This window comes from Anneissia japonica, unplaced genomic scaffold (assembly GCF_011630105.1).
Source record: "Anneissia japonica isolate Jap-2015-1 unplaced genomic scaffold, ASM1163010v1 scaffold287743_len2803612_cov181, whole genome shotgun sequence".
In the NCBI taxonomy this organism is placed as follows: domain Eukaryota; kingdom Metazoa; phylum Echinodermata; class Crinoidea; order Comatulida; family Comatulidae; genus Anneissia; species Anneissia japonica.
This window is the reverse complement of record NW_022733259.1, coordinates 1,876,525-1,895,888: the sequence shown is the minus strand read 5'-3', so window position 1 is coordinate 1,895,888 and position 19,364 is coordinate 1,876,525. Positions and strand designations below refer to the sequence as shown.

Here is a 19,364-nt window from a genome sequence, read left to right as displayed (position 1 = left end):
AATATCCTATACATTAGTGGTAAACAGGCTGGTAAATAATTTTAAACAGAAGTAAAATGAATCTTTGTAATACTATTCTGCAACTTGTTTCCTCCTCATCTTAGGCTTTGACAATATTCTTTCAGATTGTCATGATTTTTATTTTCAATGGAATAATGATTGTTCTTTTTTTAATACCAAATAGTAAATTTCATGAGGCTCCAAAGTTGGATAAGCACGGGGACCCGATACTAGGAATTAATTTCATTTGGCCTAAATTAAACGGATGTTCTGGAAACGAATAATAGTATTGAACTAACGTAAACGAAATGTAACTGGTATCAAGTTGTCAATTTATATTGCTCAAATCATGATGGCCCCTATTAATTTTAAGTCAGTGGGTATTTTATCCAGTATACTGTAACGACTTTTCGTTTCAATATTTCCGTGCTTAATCAAGTCGCGCTTCAACCTTAAATTTAAAGATAAGCAAATTCGAGATATATAGCCAGCTACATTTAGTTATTTTAAAATATTTCATATGCAATTAAGAATAAAAGATAAACAATTAACACGTGACTATGAGTCATTATAAAAGAGATAATAAATAATATTTTTTATCGTAAAAATGTTTTTACCGAGTTGAATTATATCTAACTAAATGTATTATTATTATTATTATTATTATTATTATTATTATTATTATTATATTTCAGTGTTGTGGATCATGGAATGTTTTAATTTGGTGACACTTCACTGCTGCAGAAGGAATCGGCTAACTTTAAAAATATTTAAATACATTAAATAAATTAATATTCTTTTGTGTATCTTAATTTTGGAAGCAGATAAATTTATTCAACATTAATCTATAAAAAAAATATTAACTGCAATTTGTTTAAATGTCTTATGTGAAACAAGTAAAACGCATTTAACACAAACAACTGTTCCATCTCAATCTGTCATAATCCAATTTATTTTAGCTAAATGGCATTTTCTTTTTCTGTTTGTGATCAAACACTTGCTCCTTTGTTGTCAAACTTTAAAATCATCCAATCTACGAATCTCACAAGCTTGAAAAAATTAATTACAGTAGAGCACCATAGAATATTAACAACAAAGACAGGCCTTCATATAATTTAAACCTTCATTAATAAATGTCATATTAGTGCGCACCAGTAATCATTTAGATTTTTCACTACTTGATTGCGTGTTTGAAGACTTTCCATCAATCATTAAGAGTACATCCTTATCTGGCGTCGGGAAGGCTGATACCAATAATGTCACAAAGACGAACAGTTTATTGCTGAAAATTAAGTTGAGTGTAATTGTATACTGTTAATTAAGTTCTGTCCTACTATCAAATTATATGTAACAAACAAATGTGATATGCCCAATTTGTTTGTAATGACATCATCATGCCCATATATGGGCATATCACACAGATTTGCAAAATACAATTTGATAGTATGGACAGAGCTTCACAGTGCACTAGTCAATCGAACTTAACAACTGACCAATCAGAACAGGGCCAGCAATACGCGAACGTCTTACAAACACGCGTTGTCCCACGAATGCACGTGTTTGCGTATGTTGTAATCATGTTTTGACACTGTCGTCTTGTGGGACCTTCGCAACAATATCCAAGGGGCGGAGCTTAGCGTAAAGGTGTATTATGTTTATAAAGTTACAAATTATTTTTTTCCCAATATTATGTTGCCACATACATTATAATTATTTATTATGAATAAAATAATATATAACAAAATTATAGCAAATATGAAATTATTATTGCAACAAAAAAATAATATACAGGGCCAAACCCGACTATTTCTCACATATTAAAAATATTATCATAATACAGTATACATGGTAATGAAATTAATAATTTGCCGTCTGTCTTGTTGACTAAACATGTTTTCGAGTGCTAATTACTCTATGGAGTCCACAAAAATAACGAATATGAGAGCCAACTAATTACATCTCTAATAACAGAGTATTATAAACTTTACCATGGTGCTTGTGTAGGACAATTGCCGTGTCGGCAAACAAGAAATCGTTAAGAGACCAAGGTTAATATAAATCGGCAAGTATTTCTAAATGAGTCCAGTGACACAAACAACAAAACGATGAGATTAATTATTCAAGATTTAACATTACTGCCACCTGAGAATTGGCAAATCAATAAGTATTGATCTATGTGCCAACACCTTAAACAAGGGTGAAATGTTATAATACCACAGAACAGGCCTGTAACCAGGATGTTTTGAAGTGTGTTCCCTTTGAGAGGCAGATGTTTAGGGGAAACTAGGCAATCCAATGTAGTCCAGGAACCACGGGAAATTGTGGGGGTCAGGGGGAACCCGTTGATAGGAGGGGAATTGATGTTTTGGTTATGGTCAGAAGGGGCTGCATAATAGTTGACAAGCTTCAACTGTGCAAATCTAAATGATCCACAAAAGTTAAATCAATAATTATTAGGTCTACTATAATTTTACCACGTACCATCTAATTTGAATTAAGCTGCATCAATCTATTAGACAATAAAGCAAGGAACAACACATTTTTATGGATGATGGATGAGATGGATGGCCGAGCGGTTAAGGCAGGGGTGCCGCAACGTACAGCCATAAGAGGGAGCTTTTGATTGCATGACGACGGTGGGATGTAGAATGTAATGACATCACATAAAGTCATCTACGTTTAGTTCTCGTGGTCATGTTGAATCAAGGGCACAATTTTGCCAAGTTTACGTATGCAGAGAACGTAGGACGGTCACACATAAGTGAATTTGATCCAGCGTTGCGTCATTACGCAAATCGAAGGCTACCTATTAACAACGCTGGTTCAAGCGGCACACTCGCCTAAAATGGTTATGGTGGTGGAACAAGTCTTCTTCGATAAGAACTATAAGCCGTAGGTCCAGTGTACATAATAGGCTCATAGGCACTTTACAGAACCACAGGACGATTAGGGGGGTTACAGTACCTCGGTGTACTGGTCCATACTACCCGTTACCCTGTAGTTATGGATCCTGAGGTCCTTTGCAGGATGTACTGTACCTTTGTAAACATAAACATGAGAGTCAAAAAATAAAGATATAAGTTGCTGTAGATCTTCCTATTTTGAGTACATCAACATACATCCCAGTTGTTCTGTCTGTTGTGTTTGTCAAGATTTCATCAGTGTAATTTTCAAAGGATAATGCCTATTTTCATCATATATATCACTGGACTTTTCAATAGCCTGCAATAGACAATAGAAAAAAAAATAGTTAAAGATTGCATAATATTAGACATAGTTTTTTTTTATATATACTGTATATCTTTGTTGCCTATGGAATTAATTCTCTAATAAAAATTAGATTTAAATTCACAAGTAATGGAAATACATTAAATCAATATGTATAGAGTAATTTTTATTTCCTTTATACTATTCTTTATTTGAATAAATACTGAAAATATGATTTAGTAATTTCATAACAATATTATTATAAATGTTAGTTAATATGAATTTGTACTGTATATTAACAGTAACAAGAGTTATCAAGCCAAAAATTGTCTCTAGTTGTTGTTAAATGCCCTAGCATGTCCACTTTTGTAGAACAGTTCTAGAAAGGCTCTTTTTGTTCATTTAATTGATGTACTGTATCATGTAAAATCGTTCTGTTCTGATGGTCGACAATAGTGTGACTTCAATAAATTAGGAGGGTTGTATATATAGACGCAATATACCATACCTCTAAATGTTTATTCCATATTGCTGCGTCATATTTTTCTTCAAGGGTAACTTGATATCTTTCTTTAGCCATTGCACAGAATTTATCACAAGTCTTGTGTCTCCTTGGTGCAAATATTATACAGACACCCTGGGAATGAATGATATATTTATGAAGTTAGGCAATGAAAACATGTAAGGCAGGGGCACTGCAACGTACAGCCTTAATATCAGTGCTGGCAAAGAAGCCCACTACCTCTATTCAGTCCCTGTAGTGGACAGACAAGTCAGTAGATGGTACTGGTTTACCGGGTTATCAGACATGAAGGAACCCTTAGGGGAGAAGCAACTTACTCTCAGAGCTTGTCCCCACCTTGAGACCATTTCAGTACAAAGCGCTATATATTATTATTCAAGGTATATTTACTCATCCAAGACACGAAAATTGTAAACGGCAGCCAAAGGCTGAAATGGTACAATTGTACAGTACAAAACATCAGATAAAAAAACATAAACAAATCTAACTTCATTACATTATGAGAATAATTAACAAAAATACATAAATAGAAGTTTCACGGTGGTAAAGCATTTGATTTTTTATTGAAAGATCAGCGGTTCGAATCTGAGGTGAGTACTTGTTTTTGTATTCTTGGGGAAAGGCAATTCATCCTACATGGCAGACCTTGATAATACCACTGACCTTTGGCTTGAGAATGGTGCCGATTGTAGTGAGTAAGTCCTCTCTGTATTGGTCAAAGAACAAACTGAAAGTCAAAGATGAGTCCCAATTAATTATTTCTTGAAAAATCACATATATAGATTAATTAGTTACCTTTTGAAGCTGTTTTGCTTAACTCACCAATCAGCAGATATGACATAATCAAAAGTTTCCTTAAAATGTGTGTATTCATCTTGTTTATCCCATCGTATGACACTGCAAGCAAAAAATATAATAAACATTGATTAATTTTATTATTAAAAGCAAATATTTAATTGCGATAAGTACACAAGGATAAATATGATTAACTGGCACCTAGTCTCTATAACATCCTTAATTTTACCAAGTGGGAAGAGGTTAAAGGTATGACACCCACTAACAATAACCCACTAAAGTACGAATACTTGTTTCCTGTGGGGTCCTTCTGGTGGTGACTTGGGCAGTACCAGGAGACAATCCCCTACTAATTTCTGAAAAGTTTACTGCATGATTTTAACAAGCATGTGGGCCATATCACACATGGGACCAATGGCTTAAACGTCTTTTCCAATAGATGGTGTGCTATCATAACTTTAGCACTTAAAAGTTTAAACACAGAGTAGTGATTGGATTAAACCAGGGAGCAAAGCTCTTAAAGGACCTTCATTGTTTAGCGCACAAAATGTGGCTGCCCCAGTTTAGCAGACTAGCTAAACTGCTCTTAACTTAATCTATCACACTAAAAATTAACCCTTTCCGGTTGTATGGCGTCGACGCCCTCTTCGACCATACTTTATAGCGAGGGGCGTCGTAGGTATGCCCTTTATAGCTTTCATGATAATTATTTTATAGCTAGGCTGCTCTCTATAGGATTTTTTAAGTGTGATGTAGGAGTATTTCTGTAGAGGGCCTCCTGTATTCAGACCAAATAAAATGCCTGAGCCCAGAAGAAACCCGACATTTAGTGTAGATGATGTAATTTCCCAGCTTTGGTACAGCCTCAGGAAATGGTAATGGGGCAGACTGTAAAGGGTTAAATTGAATAACAATGATGACAAAAACAATAAAAAAAAAAAAAAAAAAAAAAAAAGAGGTAGGCAAAAGATTAATTATTTACTCACCTTGCAGTAACAGTTTTTGCTTTTAAATATTCTGCATTTTCTTTCAGAATTTCTTGTACATCTGATATAGAATAGGAATGACTTAAGCATCATTAGAGTTACTGATAGTTTTATTGATTCTTTCTTTTTTTATTATAAACTCTGGCAATAATTAATTTTGATTATTAATAATTATTGTTTAACTTAAAAAAATAATGATTTGACTACATTTAATATTTCACTACATTTTTTTAATTGCATTATTTATTTATTGGTATTTAAAATTAAGAATACTTTTTATAGACAATTCATTGCCATCTGTTAATAAAACCTCCTCTGCTGCACAACATGTTGCTACCTGTTTAAAGAGAAAAAAAAAAAATTTACATATATATAAAAATGTTTTTTATGAATAACTTTAATAATATTATATTATTATATAATAATATTAACTATAATAAAAATACAATAGTATATAAAGAATGGTACCAAAACTTCTTAAAAAAATTTTAAACTGCCAGGCATTTCAAATATAGCCCAAGAAACTTTAAGCCAGACAGGTTTTAAGAACTCATTATTATTTAAATGATGGTCCTTATGTGGTTAACACAAATGTCATTTATGTAATTAGTAACAATTTGTATTATATAAAATTTTGTGGGGGAAGATAAAAAAAAAATCAGAAAGAGTAAATATAGGGGTTTGTTCAGGGGTTTCTCTTATGTTAAATGAAATGCAATACCATATGATATCATCAAAATTAATATTGATTATTATTATCCTTATTGGGAAAAATTAATTTATCCATCACGGTACTCATTTTTTAGAGTTACCATTATAACTCATTATAATCATCAACGGGAATTTAGGCTCTATATCATGAATATTTTAATCTCAATGTATTCATATTTTTTTATATCAAAATCTGAGTAATTAGTCTCATATAATAAACATATAAAGTAACTGATTCCTATTTAAATGCATAGATGCAATATCACTCACTGCTAGCCCAGCTAGACATGTCATTCCTCCACCAAGCTCACATATCTTCTGTTGTCTGAAATTTTTGATACAAGACAAGTGAATATATTGTACTAAGCTTAATTGTATTTTTAGTTATGTCCATGCAATAACAAATAACTTAAACAACAAATCATTTAAAATATATTATTCAACAGCACATTTTTTATAATAAAGTTAGTGATTGTTGTTAAAAATTATGTTAATGGTAAATTTTAATGTTTGCGTAATACAATAATGTGCTTGTTTTGAGTTTTTATAGTGAATATCTTTATATTCTTTGAATATTTGACTCAATTAAATTATGTAATATAACAATTTTAATGAATTATGATTAAAATGAATATATAATGAGATTTGTATAGTGGAGTTACACAATATATTTGAGGCTACTGTAGTTTTATTTCATGCATGATAAACTTAATATAATATAAAAATGGAAGGAAATATTACTTGAATAAATGTCTGTTTTCTAAGCACCAGTAAGTTAGAACCTCCTCTGCAGGCCAAACACCTGTAAATATAACATTCCATATTAAAAAAAAAACATTCTACACTGTAATACAACTTTCAAGAATATTTGTGTGTAATTCAATATTTACTATTAATAATATTATTGCAAGTCTCACAACAATAGCATTGTCATATAACTTCATTAGTTTTTAATACCATACATACTACAAATAATGTGTAGTCTTGAATTGAATGTAGATACAATTATGATAATAACTTACACACATTGCCTGTGTTGTTGAATCCCATGAGCTCTTCTGGGTTGAAAACTGTTGGAATATGCCTTATATAGGGAGGAAAACAAAATAGAAAACCACAGCATTTAGATCCTACACCAATAATAAGTACAGAAATCAGTTTAATACATTGTTTACATTAATTCATTGTTTTCAATACATGTCTGTTGAATACTTAGTAGATTAAAATCCATTTCGAAGTCGGTATTACTTGCTTATTGTAGCTGCTTTTGATGAGATGACAGCAAAATATACGATACGCAAAAACTGACGTTATATATTATGTGTCTGTTTATATATTTTCTTTGTTTGAGCAGTTGCTATCTGTTTGCTAATTCTTAATCTACTCATAAGCCAAAGGTAGTGGTGGTCATTTAGACTTGTTTCTACAAACCAAAACCCTGGAAGAGGAGCGGCTCAAACCAGTGCCAATATTAAAGCTGTGATTAGCGGTACCCCTGCGCCACTTGTACATAAACTAGTAAAAACAGGTACTACAATTTGATGAACATATAAATAAATCTAGAAATGTTTGTCTAGCTACATAAAATTTGTCTATCACTTACTTTACTCTTGCTCTGAATGGTTCAACTGGTTGATACTGGTACAGATGCCAGACTCCACCATCGTCATCTATCACTTTGTTTACTGTAAGTAAATCGAAAGATGTAAATTCTAACATTGATGACTTCTTCTTGGACTGTCCTCCACCTCTAGATTTCTTGATAATCGCCTAGTAAAATTGAAGTAAAAACATCATACTAATTAATACAACTACAATATTTTATTAAACCTTACTTCTTCCTTGTTTTTAAATGTTAGCCCAGGACATAGGTGCTGATTGGTGGAACTGGGTGAACCCTAACTTACTGGAATAATATTAATAACAAAGCTGTTGTTAATTGTGTCCTAACAATTTTACACAAAAGTGCTGATAGCATAGCATGTCTGAAAAATAACCAATTTTTGTTTTGACAAAAAACTCTCGACATTTTTCAAATTCATACTTCCTTTATATATCTTAATTTTGATGTTACTTAAAAATGAGAAAATAAACTTTTAAAATTAGTACAGTACATCTTTTACTCATTTAGATTTAAAGGCGAAGGTTTCTTGTTTGGTACTAGACCTAGGCCTAGAGCCTAGCCCAATTCATCATATTAACTCAACTGGCACCACACTGCAGTAGCCCAAGCTTCCTACAGTACAAATCTACAAATAAATAATAAGGCCTAGGCTTAAGCTCTACTACCAAAATTAAGCAACTTGATGAAGAAAATGAGTTCAATCTAGGCCCTACTTAGGACAAATACTCAATGCACTAACCTGACGCAAAATATTCCAGCGATCGCTGGCTTTTTCTGTACCTAATGCAGTCATTGTATTTCAGATGTGACAACAACTTTTCCAATGTTTACTTGTTTATGTATTGCAATATTTCTTACAAGTGTTGCTATTTATACGTTGAAATTGATGATAACACACATTAAATGAATGCATGTTCAACGTGTGAATATCTTCATGACGTCATTACTTAAAGGGTCAAAGGTGTTGTCATCACATTGCATCAAAAGATGGAAGAAGGTGACAAGGAGTAGGCCTAGTGTAGGCTAAATGGTGTATTTTAAAAGCATATTCTATTCCTGACATTATATTAAAATTTCCAAGACTAATTGATCAAGCAGGTAATGGTTAAAGTAGCTGTTCTGGGTTGTGGAATTCTAGGCACCAAAATAGCTGGTGAGTACTTTAAATTTAATATATAAAAATATGTTACAAGTTCATTGAGCTAGCCTAGCCCTAGCTAGGCCTAGGCCTAGGCCCTTTTTATTTTATATGATGCATATATATTTTACATATATATATGTATATATATATATATATATATATATACATGTAGGCCTGCAATAACAGTAAAAATAATATAGTAATAATAAGTTTATCTTCATTTTGATACCAAATTAGCGTTCCATACAATCAAATTCTGTAATAACGCGTAGGATGCCCTCTTGCAATTACAATTACTTTGTCTTTTGAAATTTGACATCTATGATTTCCATGCAAATTATGGAACAACCGCCATAGTAACAACTAGGACGCCCTCTCTCAATTACAATTACTTTCTATTGTTATCTGCGTGAATTGGACGCTTCTATTTGTTACACGCAAAACGCAGAGAATGCTATCTTGTTATAAGATCCTTGGTTGGCATCCTACTTCAACGTATAGCCACCGGGGACCAGACTGACAGTGAAAAGTAAATAAGGTAGGCTAGCCCTATCCCCCATACAAAAATTTAAGCCGAGAAATAATATGTCTACACCTTTTGAAATTAAGGATCACTCTTTCAAAAATGTAATTTTTTACATACCTGGTACTGTATCATTAAATACATTCGCTTTTAATTTATTAAATTTGTATAATTTCAGGTTGCCTAGCATACCATGGGCACTTGGTGAAGATTTATGACAATGATGCGAGGGCCTTGGATGCTCTTTATACAAATCTTGAAAGTGACAAGGAAGATCTCAAGAAAGATGAATTGATGGTTCAGAGGCAGTTCCTAGTATGCATATTATTTTATCGAAATTAACATAAATATCATTATTGCAGGTCTCCCTCTAATTAAAGACTCCTCCGATATCAGAGAGCAGCTTAGCTCAGTCAGCTACAGTAATCTGGTGGTAGCCACTGTGTGTGCGCTGAACCGTGGAGATCTCTAGGTCCCTGGTTCAATTCCCATCACTGCGTCTCATTGTGTTTCAGCTGGAGGGCTGAAATACAAGTTACAATAGCGCGCCCTCTTTCGGATGAGACGTTTAAGCCGTTGGTCCTGTGTGCATTTATGGCCCATGTGCACGTTAAAGAACGCAACAGTACACTGTTCGTAAAAGAGTAGGTGATTGTCTCCCGGTGTACTGCCCAATCACCACCAGAAGTACCCCATTGGAAATAAGTCTTGGAGACTTTCGTGGGCTATCCTTGGTGTTTACACCAAATAAATCCAATCCAATATAAGACCACCTCAAATTAAAGTTTTCTTTTCTGTGTGTGGTCCCAAATAAAATGTATTATATTAATTAGAGACCAAAGCTGCTGAAGACCATGGGAACCTTGATCCCAAAAGTGGTCTTTAATTAGAGGGATACCTGTATTTTCAAGACTTAAGAAATAGTTGCTGATATTCTCACACTATGCCTAAAGTTCCTTCATTGCATACACACCTGCTATGTATGTCATTCAGCCTAAATGGTTCCTCCTCCAGTATGACAATTTGACAAATACTTTTCTTACTCCATTAACATATATTGTTTAGGCCTGCTCTTTATTCATCAGTTTTCCCTAATGGTCTTGCACTTTAACTTACAATAAATATACAGGTCCATTCCAATTAAAGATACTTTTGTTACCCAGGTTTTTATGGTTTTAAGCAGCTTTGGTGTTTAATTAGAATAATAAAGATAAAAGACATTTGTTAGCTTGGGGTGGTCTTTAATTAGAGGGACATGCAGTTCTTAATGTTCAAATTAAATAAGTCTTATATTTGATCAAAAAGAAATTGTAGACAGGCTTACTACTTGCATAATTTGTTGCCATGTAAGTCTAATATTCAGGGGTCCCAAGTCCCGCAAACTAAAGAAAATCTGTATGGCCTCCTACAAAAATACAAGCAACCCAATAATCTTGTTCTGATATACGTTACCCTTTCTTTAATATAAAAAATATTTGGTACTATTATAATGCTCATAATTTTTAATAGTTGTAATTGGATTTTGTTGAAATAAAATATAGCTTACTTTTCTTCCAAACTATCGTTGCGAACTCAGTTTCATTATTGTTTGTCTCCGACACACACTACAGTTGATTTTGTGCAGAGTAAATTTAAAGAATGTATATAAAAAAATCTTCCATTTATATTTTCTTTAGGGACAGGTGCTGTGTATGGGACGTTTAGAAGAAGCTGTCCAAGATGCAGAGTTCATTTTTGAAGCAGTTATTGACAATATGGAAGTCAAGAAGGATTTATTAGAAAGTGTGTTGATTTCAAGTTATTAAATTAATTGTAGAATTGTTTTGATGGTTAATAGACCAAACACAATAGATGTTAACTTACTGCAAGCTTTCATCGTAAGTTAACATCCATTGTGTTTGGTTTATTAACAATCGAAACAGTTCTACAATAATATTAAGCAAACCAGATGAAACTATTTGAATATTACATGCCTTTAAGAAAGCTTGTTAAACCAGGTCTTCCGGAAACAGGTTCTTCCAATCTGGGACCCCTGCACAGTCTTTCTAAAGCCATTTTCAGACAGAGGTTTTGGCAATATTGCAGTAGTACACTGACCAACATGGACTATTCATACTCATCTATTATTACGGTAATATTGCCGTAATATAACGCCTTTCTCTATGAATATCACACACCCTGAGAGCCATTTGTTAATCTTTTTAGTCATCACAGTCTGAGTGTGTGACCTGCTTTTGTTTCAGACACTCTCAATCACATTGTTCAATGATGCTTAAACAGCAACATTTTAAGTTGTATTTTTATATTGTTTAACTATATTAATTTCTTTTGTTTCAGGAACGTCCCATCTGTGCAGCTCATCAACAATCATTGTTACAAACACACTCTATTTAGATGTCAATGAAATTGTCGAAAGGGTTGCATACAAAGAGGTAATTAGGTGAATCTCTGACTTGATGGTTAAAGGCTTGCATTCCAATCCCAAAGCCCTTCACTCAATCCTGGAAAATAATAACTCCGATGCCCAAACCTCATAGACATACAGTACAATATAAAGTGCAATGGATCCCTTGCTTCACGTGCCACACATGCTGGATTGATTACACATGTTAATATTAAAGACCCTCCAATTAAAGAGCACTTTTCTCTTGTCCCAAATTAAAAAATGTCTTTTATCTTTATTATTCTAATTAGAGACCAAAGCTCAGCTGCTAAAGACCATGGAAACCCTGGTCCCAAACGTGGTCTTAATTTGGAGGTAGACCTGTATATAAAATATTACATGTTACATTCTTGCAGGCTATAATGATAGTATTTTTATTGCAACAATTTTAGTAATAGTCAAATGTGCAAAGGGATCACTCAGGATGTAAACCCACTTGTGAAGATTTAGAGGGTTGTCCCTGATACCACATGTCTTTCTCAAATTGTTTTAATATGTTTCATGCATGGTATCATAATAAAGCAAATCATATCAAATCAGAAATGTTTTTAAATTACCACTGAATTTAAACAGATCTAATTCAGCCAACAGAAAGAAATGGGAGCAGTTAGTCATCCAGGAAAGACACATAGAAAGCAATTTATTTTCAATTATAAATGTTTAATTAACAATTACCATGTTTAAAAAAAATTAATGAAGTCAAATATTAGACTAATGTGAGAAATTTATTCTAAGGAAAGATGCAGAGAAAGGTGTTCTGGTTCAAAATCTTGCAAAAATATACCGCATATACTAAGAGAATATCATGAAGCTAACATATTCTAATTAAATAAAATAATTGTAAATAAAATAATTGTCATTAGTTATTTTACAACAAAAATAGATGGTGTTGAATTAGATGGTAAATTGAGTTTAAACAAATAATTTTTCACAATTTTTATTTTTAAAGAGAACATTAGGTTTGCGTTTTTTGCATCCAGTATATGCAATTCCCGAAGTGGAGATCACAATGACTAGGATGACGTCCACAGAGGTGCTAGAAAAAGGTAAGCATAGAATTGTTTGGAAAAAAATTATTTTTTTAAAACAGTAATGAAAAAATATCTCATGATGCTAAGTTCTATGCAAGAAATGCACTTCTTACATACTTCTTTAAAAAACCACATAGGGTAGGTTTTTAAGACAATATTATATAATAATAATAATAATGGTCGACTTATAGAGAGCGCATATTGTAGAGACCTGTATGTGCTTAACATTATTACCCCTGGTAATTGGATCAAGTACATATGGAACACATACTCAGCACCCTGGGGAGAATTCCATAATGTTGCAGCTGTAATCAGCGCATTTTGTGCTTGAACCTACCAGGTACCCACATGTACTCCTGTGTGGAGAGACAACCATAGGTAAAGTGCCTTGGATAAGGACAGAAGCAAAATGCATAGCAAGGGATTGAACATCCGACCTCAAGGTTGAGGAACAGAACCACAACTGCTGCGCCAGAGCGCTCCTTATAAAATGTAGCTGACAAAATTCAGAGGCCTCAAATATAAGAAGTATTGTGATGCTTTTTAAAAGTCACATTAGGGAGTGGAGAAGCAATAATTTTATTGGTGATAGTACTATTTGGATTTGTTAATAAAAAACACAAATATATACATCTAGTAAAAACAAAGGAAATACAATTGTTCTGTGTTATTGAATCTTGAATATACAGTAATAAAGAATTATTTCTATTTTTATTTATTATTGTTATTTTCATTTTGAAATTTTAATTATTACTATAATCACTGTTTTGAAATAATAATAATTACTGTTGTTTGTTATTTATTGCTTGATATTTGTGCTGTAAGCCTGTATACCATATGCCCTTCTTTAAAGCCAGGCACTTACTAAGTACTGACAAATCCATCTCCACTCCCTGCGAGCGTTAGACAACGTAACGCCGTCTGCTCATTATCAGTGGTAGTCTGAAGAGATCATCATTAAAAATGATCTTTTGCGCCCGTCTTGTGACGTTGTGTTCTCCGTAGAATCGTGTCGGACGACTACCGTCGTACGTAGTGAGTCCGTAGCTTAAGGGACACATTTTTCACCCTTGAAATAATAAATAACTGATATTACATATTCTTTTTAGTGAAATTATTCCTTGAGAAGATGGGTAAAACATTGTTTTTTCGTTCCGGTAAAGAACCACTGATACTTACACCTCAACAAATTGAATCTCGCAAAATAGGTTTGTCTCCTTTTTTTCTCAAAGTTTTCAAAGAGTAAATTTTGTAGTCTGCTGCCATCTATAGTGTAAAATACAAATCATTGTACATGCTTTCACATAGAATTTTGTATAAATTCCCTATTAGAGTGCTATTATCAATGATTATATCATTGATTTTAATGATACTGATAATATAATAAAATTAATTGTATGTGATGATGATTTAAATATGATTGTAGTGATGATAAATATATTGTAATTATTATTATGATTTGATAATATTGATAATAATGATAATTATGATAATTTTGATAATGAATACATTTAGATATAGGAATATTCATTATAAACAAATTATAAATGAGGTCTTATTATTATTATTACAGTCTTCTTTTTCAATTTTTTTACTCTGATTCATTGAACTATCGTGATGATGATATTTTATTATTTCAGCACGTAGAGAACAAATTCGCAGGCAACAAGGTTTGCCAGGACTTCTGACAGTAGCCTTGCCGCAGTTAGGCCACGACGGCAACATGGTTCCAAATCAAGATGATGAATTTGGTGAGTTTTTGTTGTATTTTGTTTTCAAAATATGTCTTCGAGGGCAGTATTAGGAGCTCCGAGAAACATTCAGAAGCCTGACAGCACTTGACATAAGAAAGATGTTTTGCCCTACCTGACAGCGATTACTCAGTATGCTCCCAAATACTTGCAAAATATAATAAATATGTATTGATGAGAGCATGGCAGGGTGTCCAGAGAGGGGCATATAAGCAATAGCTTAAAGCCTAACACCAAAAGTATACCAAAAGTAAGTATTCTTAGTATATTGTGGTGAGTATCAAAGTACTGGACTCTAAAAATCCTTACTAAAATATTTGAATAAAGTTGTTCACTAGTTGTTTGTAAAATTGTTCTGCCGTACCTGACGTGTCATCGTACGGAATGCTTAGTACTTTCCCAAACACTTGCAAAACATAATAAATATAGAGTACTGAACTTTAATAGTCCTTACTAAAATATTTGAAAAAAAATTTTTCACTAATTGTTTGTAAAATTTTATCACTCCATGAAAAGAGCTTAAGTGAAAGAGGATTATGAGGTTTATCATTTTATGCAAAAGAGATTAGGTAAAAGAGAATTATAAATTTGAAGAGGATTATTTTGAGAAAAAGCAATAAGAGTACAATAAAATCCTTCAGTAGTGTGTTCTATATTTATTTCATCCTGTGTTTACATAACCAATGAGTTTTTTCATGCATGAAGTTGGTTTGGTGTGAATTTTCTCCAATCTGAGTGTGAGACGATTCACATGATACAATTCTTAGGATGAAATTTATAAAGATTATCCATAACCAAAAAGGTGTTAAATTTTGGTAACACAATGATGTCTTGTTCACAACCAGGTGTAAATGCATAGCATCACACCTTTGTCAGTCCCTAGTTGGGGTTCCTTGTTATCAGGTGTGCGTGTCAGGTAACTAGCAGTTAAGATGTATTGTGTTAATGCAACCAAAGTATTTTAATCGAAGTGCGCAGAAATCGATCACAAGATCTGGTACTCTAGTATATAAATAATAATAATGCTTATAAATTAGTGGAGTTGAATAGCTTAGTGGTTAAGGTGCTTGCCTTCTAATCCCATGGTCCTGGGTTCAATTCCTGTGAAAGAGCAGCTTAGCTCAGCCGGCTAATCTGGTGGTAGCCATTGTGTGTGCGCTGAAACTTGGACATCTCTAGGTCCCCGGTTTAATTCCCATCGCTGCCTCTCCTTGTGTTTCAGTTGGAGGGCTGAAATACAAGTTACAATAGCACACCGTCTTTCGGATGAGACGTTTAAGCTGTTGGTCCCGTGTACACTTATGGGCCATGTGCACATTAAAGAATGCAGTACACTCTTTGGAATAGAGTAGGGGATTGTCTCCCGGTGTACTACCTAATCACCACCAGAAGGACCTCACTGGAAATAAGTCTTCTTATTTATTCTACTCCTTTTAACAATACAAACATTAAAAAACAACATAGAAGTGAAGAGCTGCAGTTAAACTGTTAAAAAAAGTATGAGCACCATTTTATTGTGTTTTTGCCCCATTAATAAGGACAATCTTTATTTTCTTCAATTTCCTGAAATTCTTAAAATAGATATTACATAATCCAAAATACCACCATTTAATTTTTGGTGGCTCAAATTTTAATAATACTGAATAATTTGTACAAACATGTTGTGATGCACTTTAAAGCTGACAGATTAATGTGATAACTTAATACTCCCCAAATGAACTCTTTTTTGTAACTCAGTTGTTAGAATGATACTTAGTTGAAAATTTATTTTCTCTAAGGTCTGTTGCTTTAAAGGCCCATATAACAATTGACTTCTGTGACTTCTTTTTATGTTACGTGTCATGACATTGTTTTGACACATCATATGTGTAACTTACTTTGAGCAAAGTGATATTTGCAAAACCAGACAAATAAACCGCACTTGTTATGTGAGCACCAATGGGATTTCTCGCTATAGTGTTAGATTTAATGCTGTTGCTATCATAATATTAGACTTGAAAATTACAAATTGAACTCTGTTTATTAACACGTCTTTAATTGTTAATGGTGTTTTTCTATTGTGAGAAGTATACACATCTATGTGGTTATAAATGTATTTCATTCCAACATCTTGCATTCTGTAGTCATTAACCCCTTATAAATATAAACTTAAAATGAAGACCGATGTTCGTTTTGCCCTATACTGTTTGCCCAAAGCATGGAATAAAGATCAGTGGTTATGATATTTCCTCCAGGGTCATGGGTTTAAATCCAAGAGGATTTGAAATAGCTCCACTTCGAACGCCTAATACTCTTTACCACCGAAATGTTATAAAAATTTATAATTTTTAAAGTATATTTTAGATAATCCAAGTAGTAGTATAAACCAGTATTTTATAAACAAATTAAATTTGTTCAATGTTTGTTATTCCTGTTTTCTACTATGTAATTATTTGTACTAATATCACTTTAATCAACAATATATTTTTTCATTTAAGATACAATATGTGTTTTTATTTTTTATCATGTTTTGATTAATGTGTACTTAGTATTTTTTAATTTTCTTCTATATTGCATATGATTGTCTTTATGTTAAGGTAATACAACACATTGTCAGGCCTTTCCTTTGTTGTATTTCCTCCATCTACATTTTTTGTTGTTTTTATTCATGATGGAAAATAAAGATTGATTGATTGATTGATAATAAGTTTAATTGTATCAGTTTAATCTTTGTACTGTCCTCAACATTAGATTTGTATTTTTAAAAGTTTTGCATGTTTAGAAATTTCAAATTTTTTTTTTTTTTAATAACAGTTTTGAAATTTTTAATATATTTTTACAGTATACAGTTGAACTTGACTAAGTCGAATCCAAAATGGCAGTGAAAAATTGTTCGACTTTTATTAAATTTGATTCTCAGATTGTTAATTAATGGAAAACACAACGACTTGGCATGTAAAATAAGACTGACTTAAAAATTATTTGAGTTAGGTAAAGTCGACTTAAGCAAGTTTAATTGTATAAACATTTTTTTAAGAAATCATAAATTTAATGCATGTTATTTTGAAGCACTTTATATAAATGTTTATATTTGAGTTTTGTTTTTGTTCGGAGGTTAACCTAACATGTTCATTCATTATAACACAAGTTTATTCGTCATCTCTTTGTTAGCTTCTCCCACAAATGACCGTGATTGTGCAATCTGTATGGATCGGCTTCGCAACTGTTTACTCTGTCCGTGTCATCACATGGTTACGTGCAACGAATGTGCTAAAATGCTATTCAACCGTAAAGACTACTGCCCTGTGTGTCGTAAATCCATTTTGGAGATCATTCGTGTCTACACTTCGTAGGACAAGAACTGTTATCTCTTTCTTTATTGTTATTGGCAGAGTGAGTGATGATTCATCATTTTCTAAATCTGGTACGTGATGTTGAGGGGCAGATGATTTATCACTGTACATTATCATCTTACAATATTTGTGTAATATTAATTGCAAAAGAAACTTTTGCAAGTATTTTAGATACTGTATATTTTAGATATTTTATTTTATTTATTGGTATTTCATCAAACAGCACAAACACACAAGTAAACATATACAATTCATTACATCAACTCCTAGATAATAGCCCTTTCCGGAGTGTCAATCAAACTTAACAACTGATTAATCGGAACAACGCTAGAAATACGCGCGCGTCTCACAAACACACGTGTTGTCCCACAAATGCATGTGTTCGCGTATGTTTTAACACTGCCGTCTTTTGGGACCTTAGCAACAAAATCCAAGGGGCGGAGCTTAGCGGAAAGGTCTATTATTTAAAATATTAACTAAAATTATAACAGTGAGTTTAAGCAGTGTAAGGGAAAGGGTATATTTCCCCCAATTAGACAAACCAGCAAAGTAAGTCTGCGCAGTCTTGTACATAAATCACACAAGAAAAAATGCTACACACATCCCTTGTTAGGGAAATCTTAGCTTGCGTCTACTCTTAAATTTGGGTTCATGTGAATGTCTATTTGTATGAAGTTAGCATGCATCCCTTGTAATATTTATGTAAGGAAAACAGACTGAGGTATGTAACACTCATGACCAATATTTAGCAAGGATCTTTGCTTATGCTCAAAGGGTGCAGCTTATATTCATTTGGTCACATAAGCTCTTTTTACTGCCTACATATAAATTGTACTGTACAAGCATGTATTCACTTGCGTCCGTCCCATTGGAATATTTTATCTCATGAATTGGATATTAGACTATTTTTTTCTAAAATCAATTCAAAATTTTGTCCTAAATCATCAATATCATGTAAGGGAAGGAAAACAAAAACAATGGTGCTCATTATATACTGGTAATAGATTGTCTAGATTACAAAAATAATTAAATTAAAAAATGCTACAAAAATATGATTTTTTTTCTGTGTAAAAACTAAGTATACATGTTGTAAATATCATTTATTGTATTTATATTATATTTTCTCATGATTATTTTATATATTTTAAACTTTTCCAACTGATTTTAACTATATTGGTAACTACTTAATTTATATTGCAATTTGTAGTTTACACTGTATTACAGAGTACTCTTAATAGCTTTCTTAATTTTATTTCATTTAAAAGGGAAATTTCCTTCACTGTTTCTTTTTAATGGT

The 19,364-nt window shown here is 32.5% G+C and overlaps 2 protein-coding genes across 2 annotated transcripts; one reads left to right on the top strand and one right to left on the bottom strand.

Annotated features, from left to right (window-relative positions):
- Positions 1–162: 162 nt before the first annotated feature.
- LOC117116049 (calmodulin-lysine N-methyltransferase-like) lies at positions 163–8,732 on the bottom strand. Its single transcript, XM_033259990.1, has 11 exons — positions 8,586–8,732; positions 7,826–7,992; positions 7,245–7,306; positions 6,964–7,024; positions 6,493–6,547; positions 5,785–5,848; positions 5,512–5,572; positions 4,553–4,627; positions 4,394–4,457; positions 3,716–3,844; positions 163–3,222 (listed from the first exon to the last, which is right to left on the bottom strand). The coding sequence occupies exons 1-11, from the start codon at positions 8,637–8,639 to the stop codon at positions 3,148–3,150; spliced, it is 867 nt and encodes a 288-aa protein (XP_033115881.1). The 5' UTR covers positions 8,640–8,732; the 3' UTR covers positions 163–3,147.
- Positions 8,733–8,818: 86 nt separating this feature from the next.
- On the top strand, positions 8,819–19,132 carry LOC117116024 (probable 3-hydroxybutyryl-CoA dehydrogenase). Its single transcript, XM_033259958.1, has 8 exons — positions 8,819–8,999; positions 9,689–9,825; positions 11,187–11,292; positions 11,848–11,942; positions 12,903–12,999; positions 14,094–14,192; positions 14,625–14,735; positions 17,886–19,132. The coding sequence occupies exons 1-8, from the start codon at positions 8,948–8,950 to the stop codon at positions 18,065–18,067; spliced, it is 879 nt and encodes a 292-aa protein (XP_033115849.1). The 5' UTR covers positions 8,819–8,947; the 3' UTR covers positions 18,068–19,132.
- Positions 19,133–19,364: the final 232 nt, after the last annotated feature.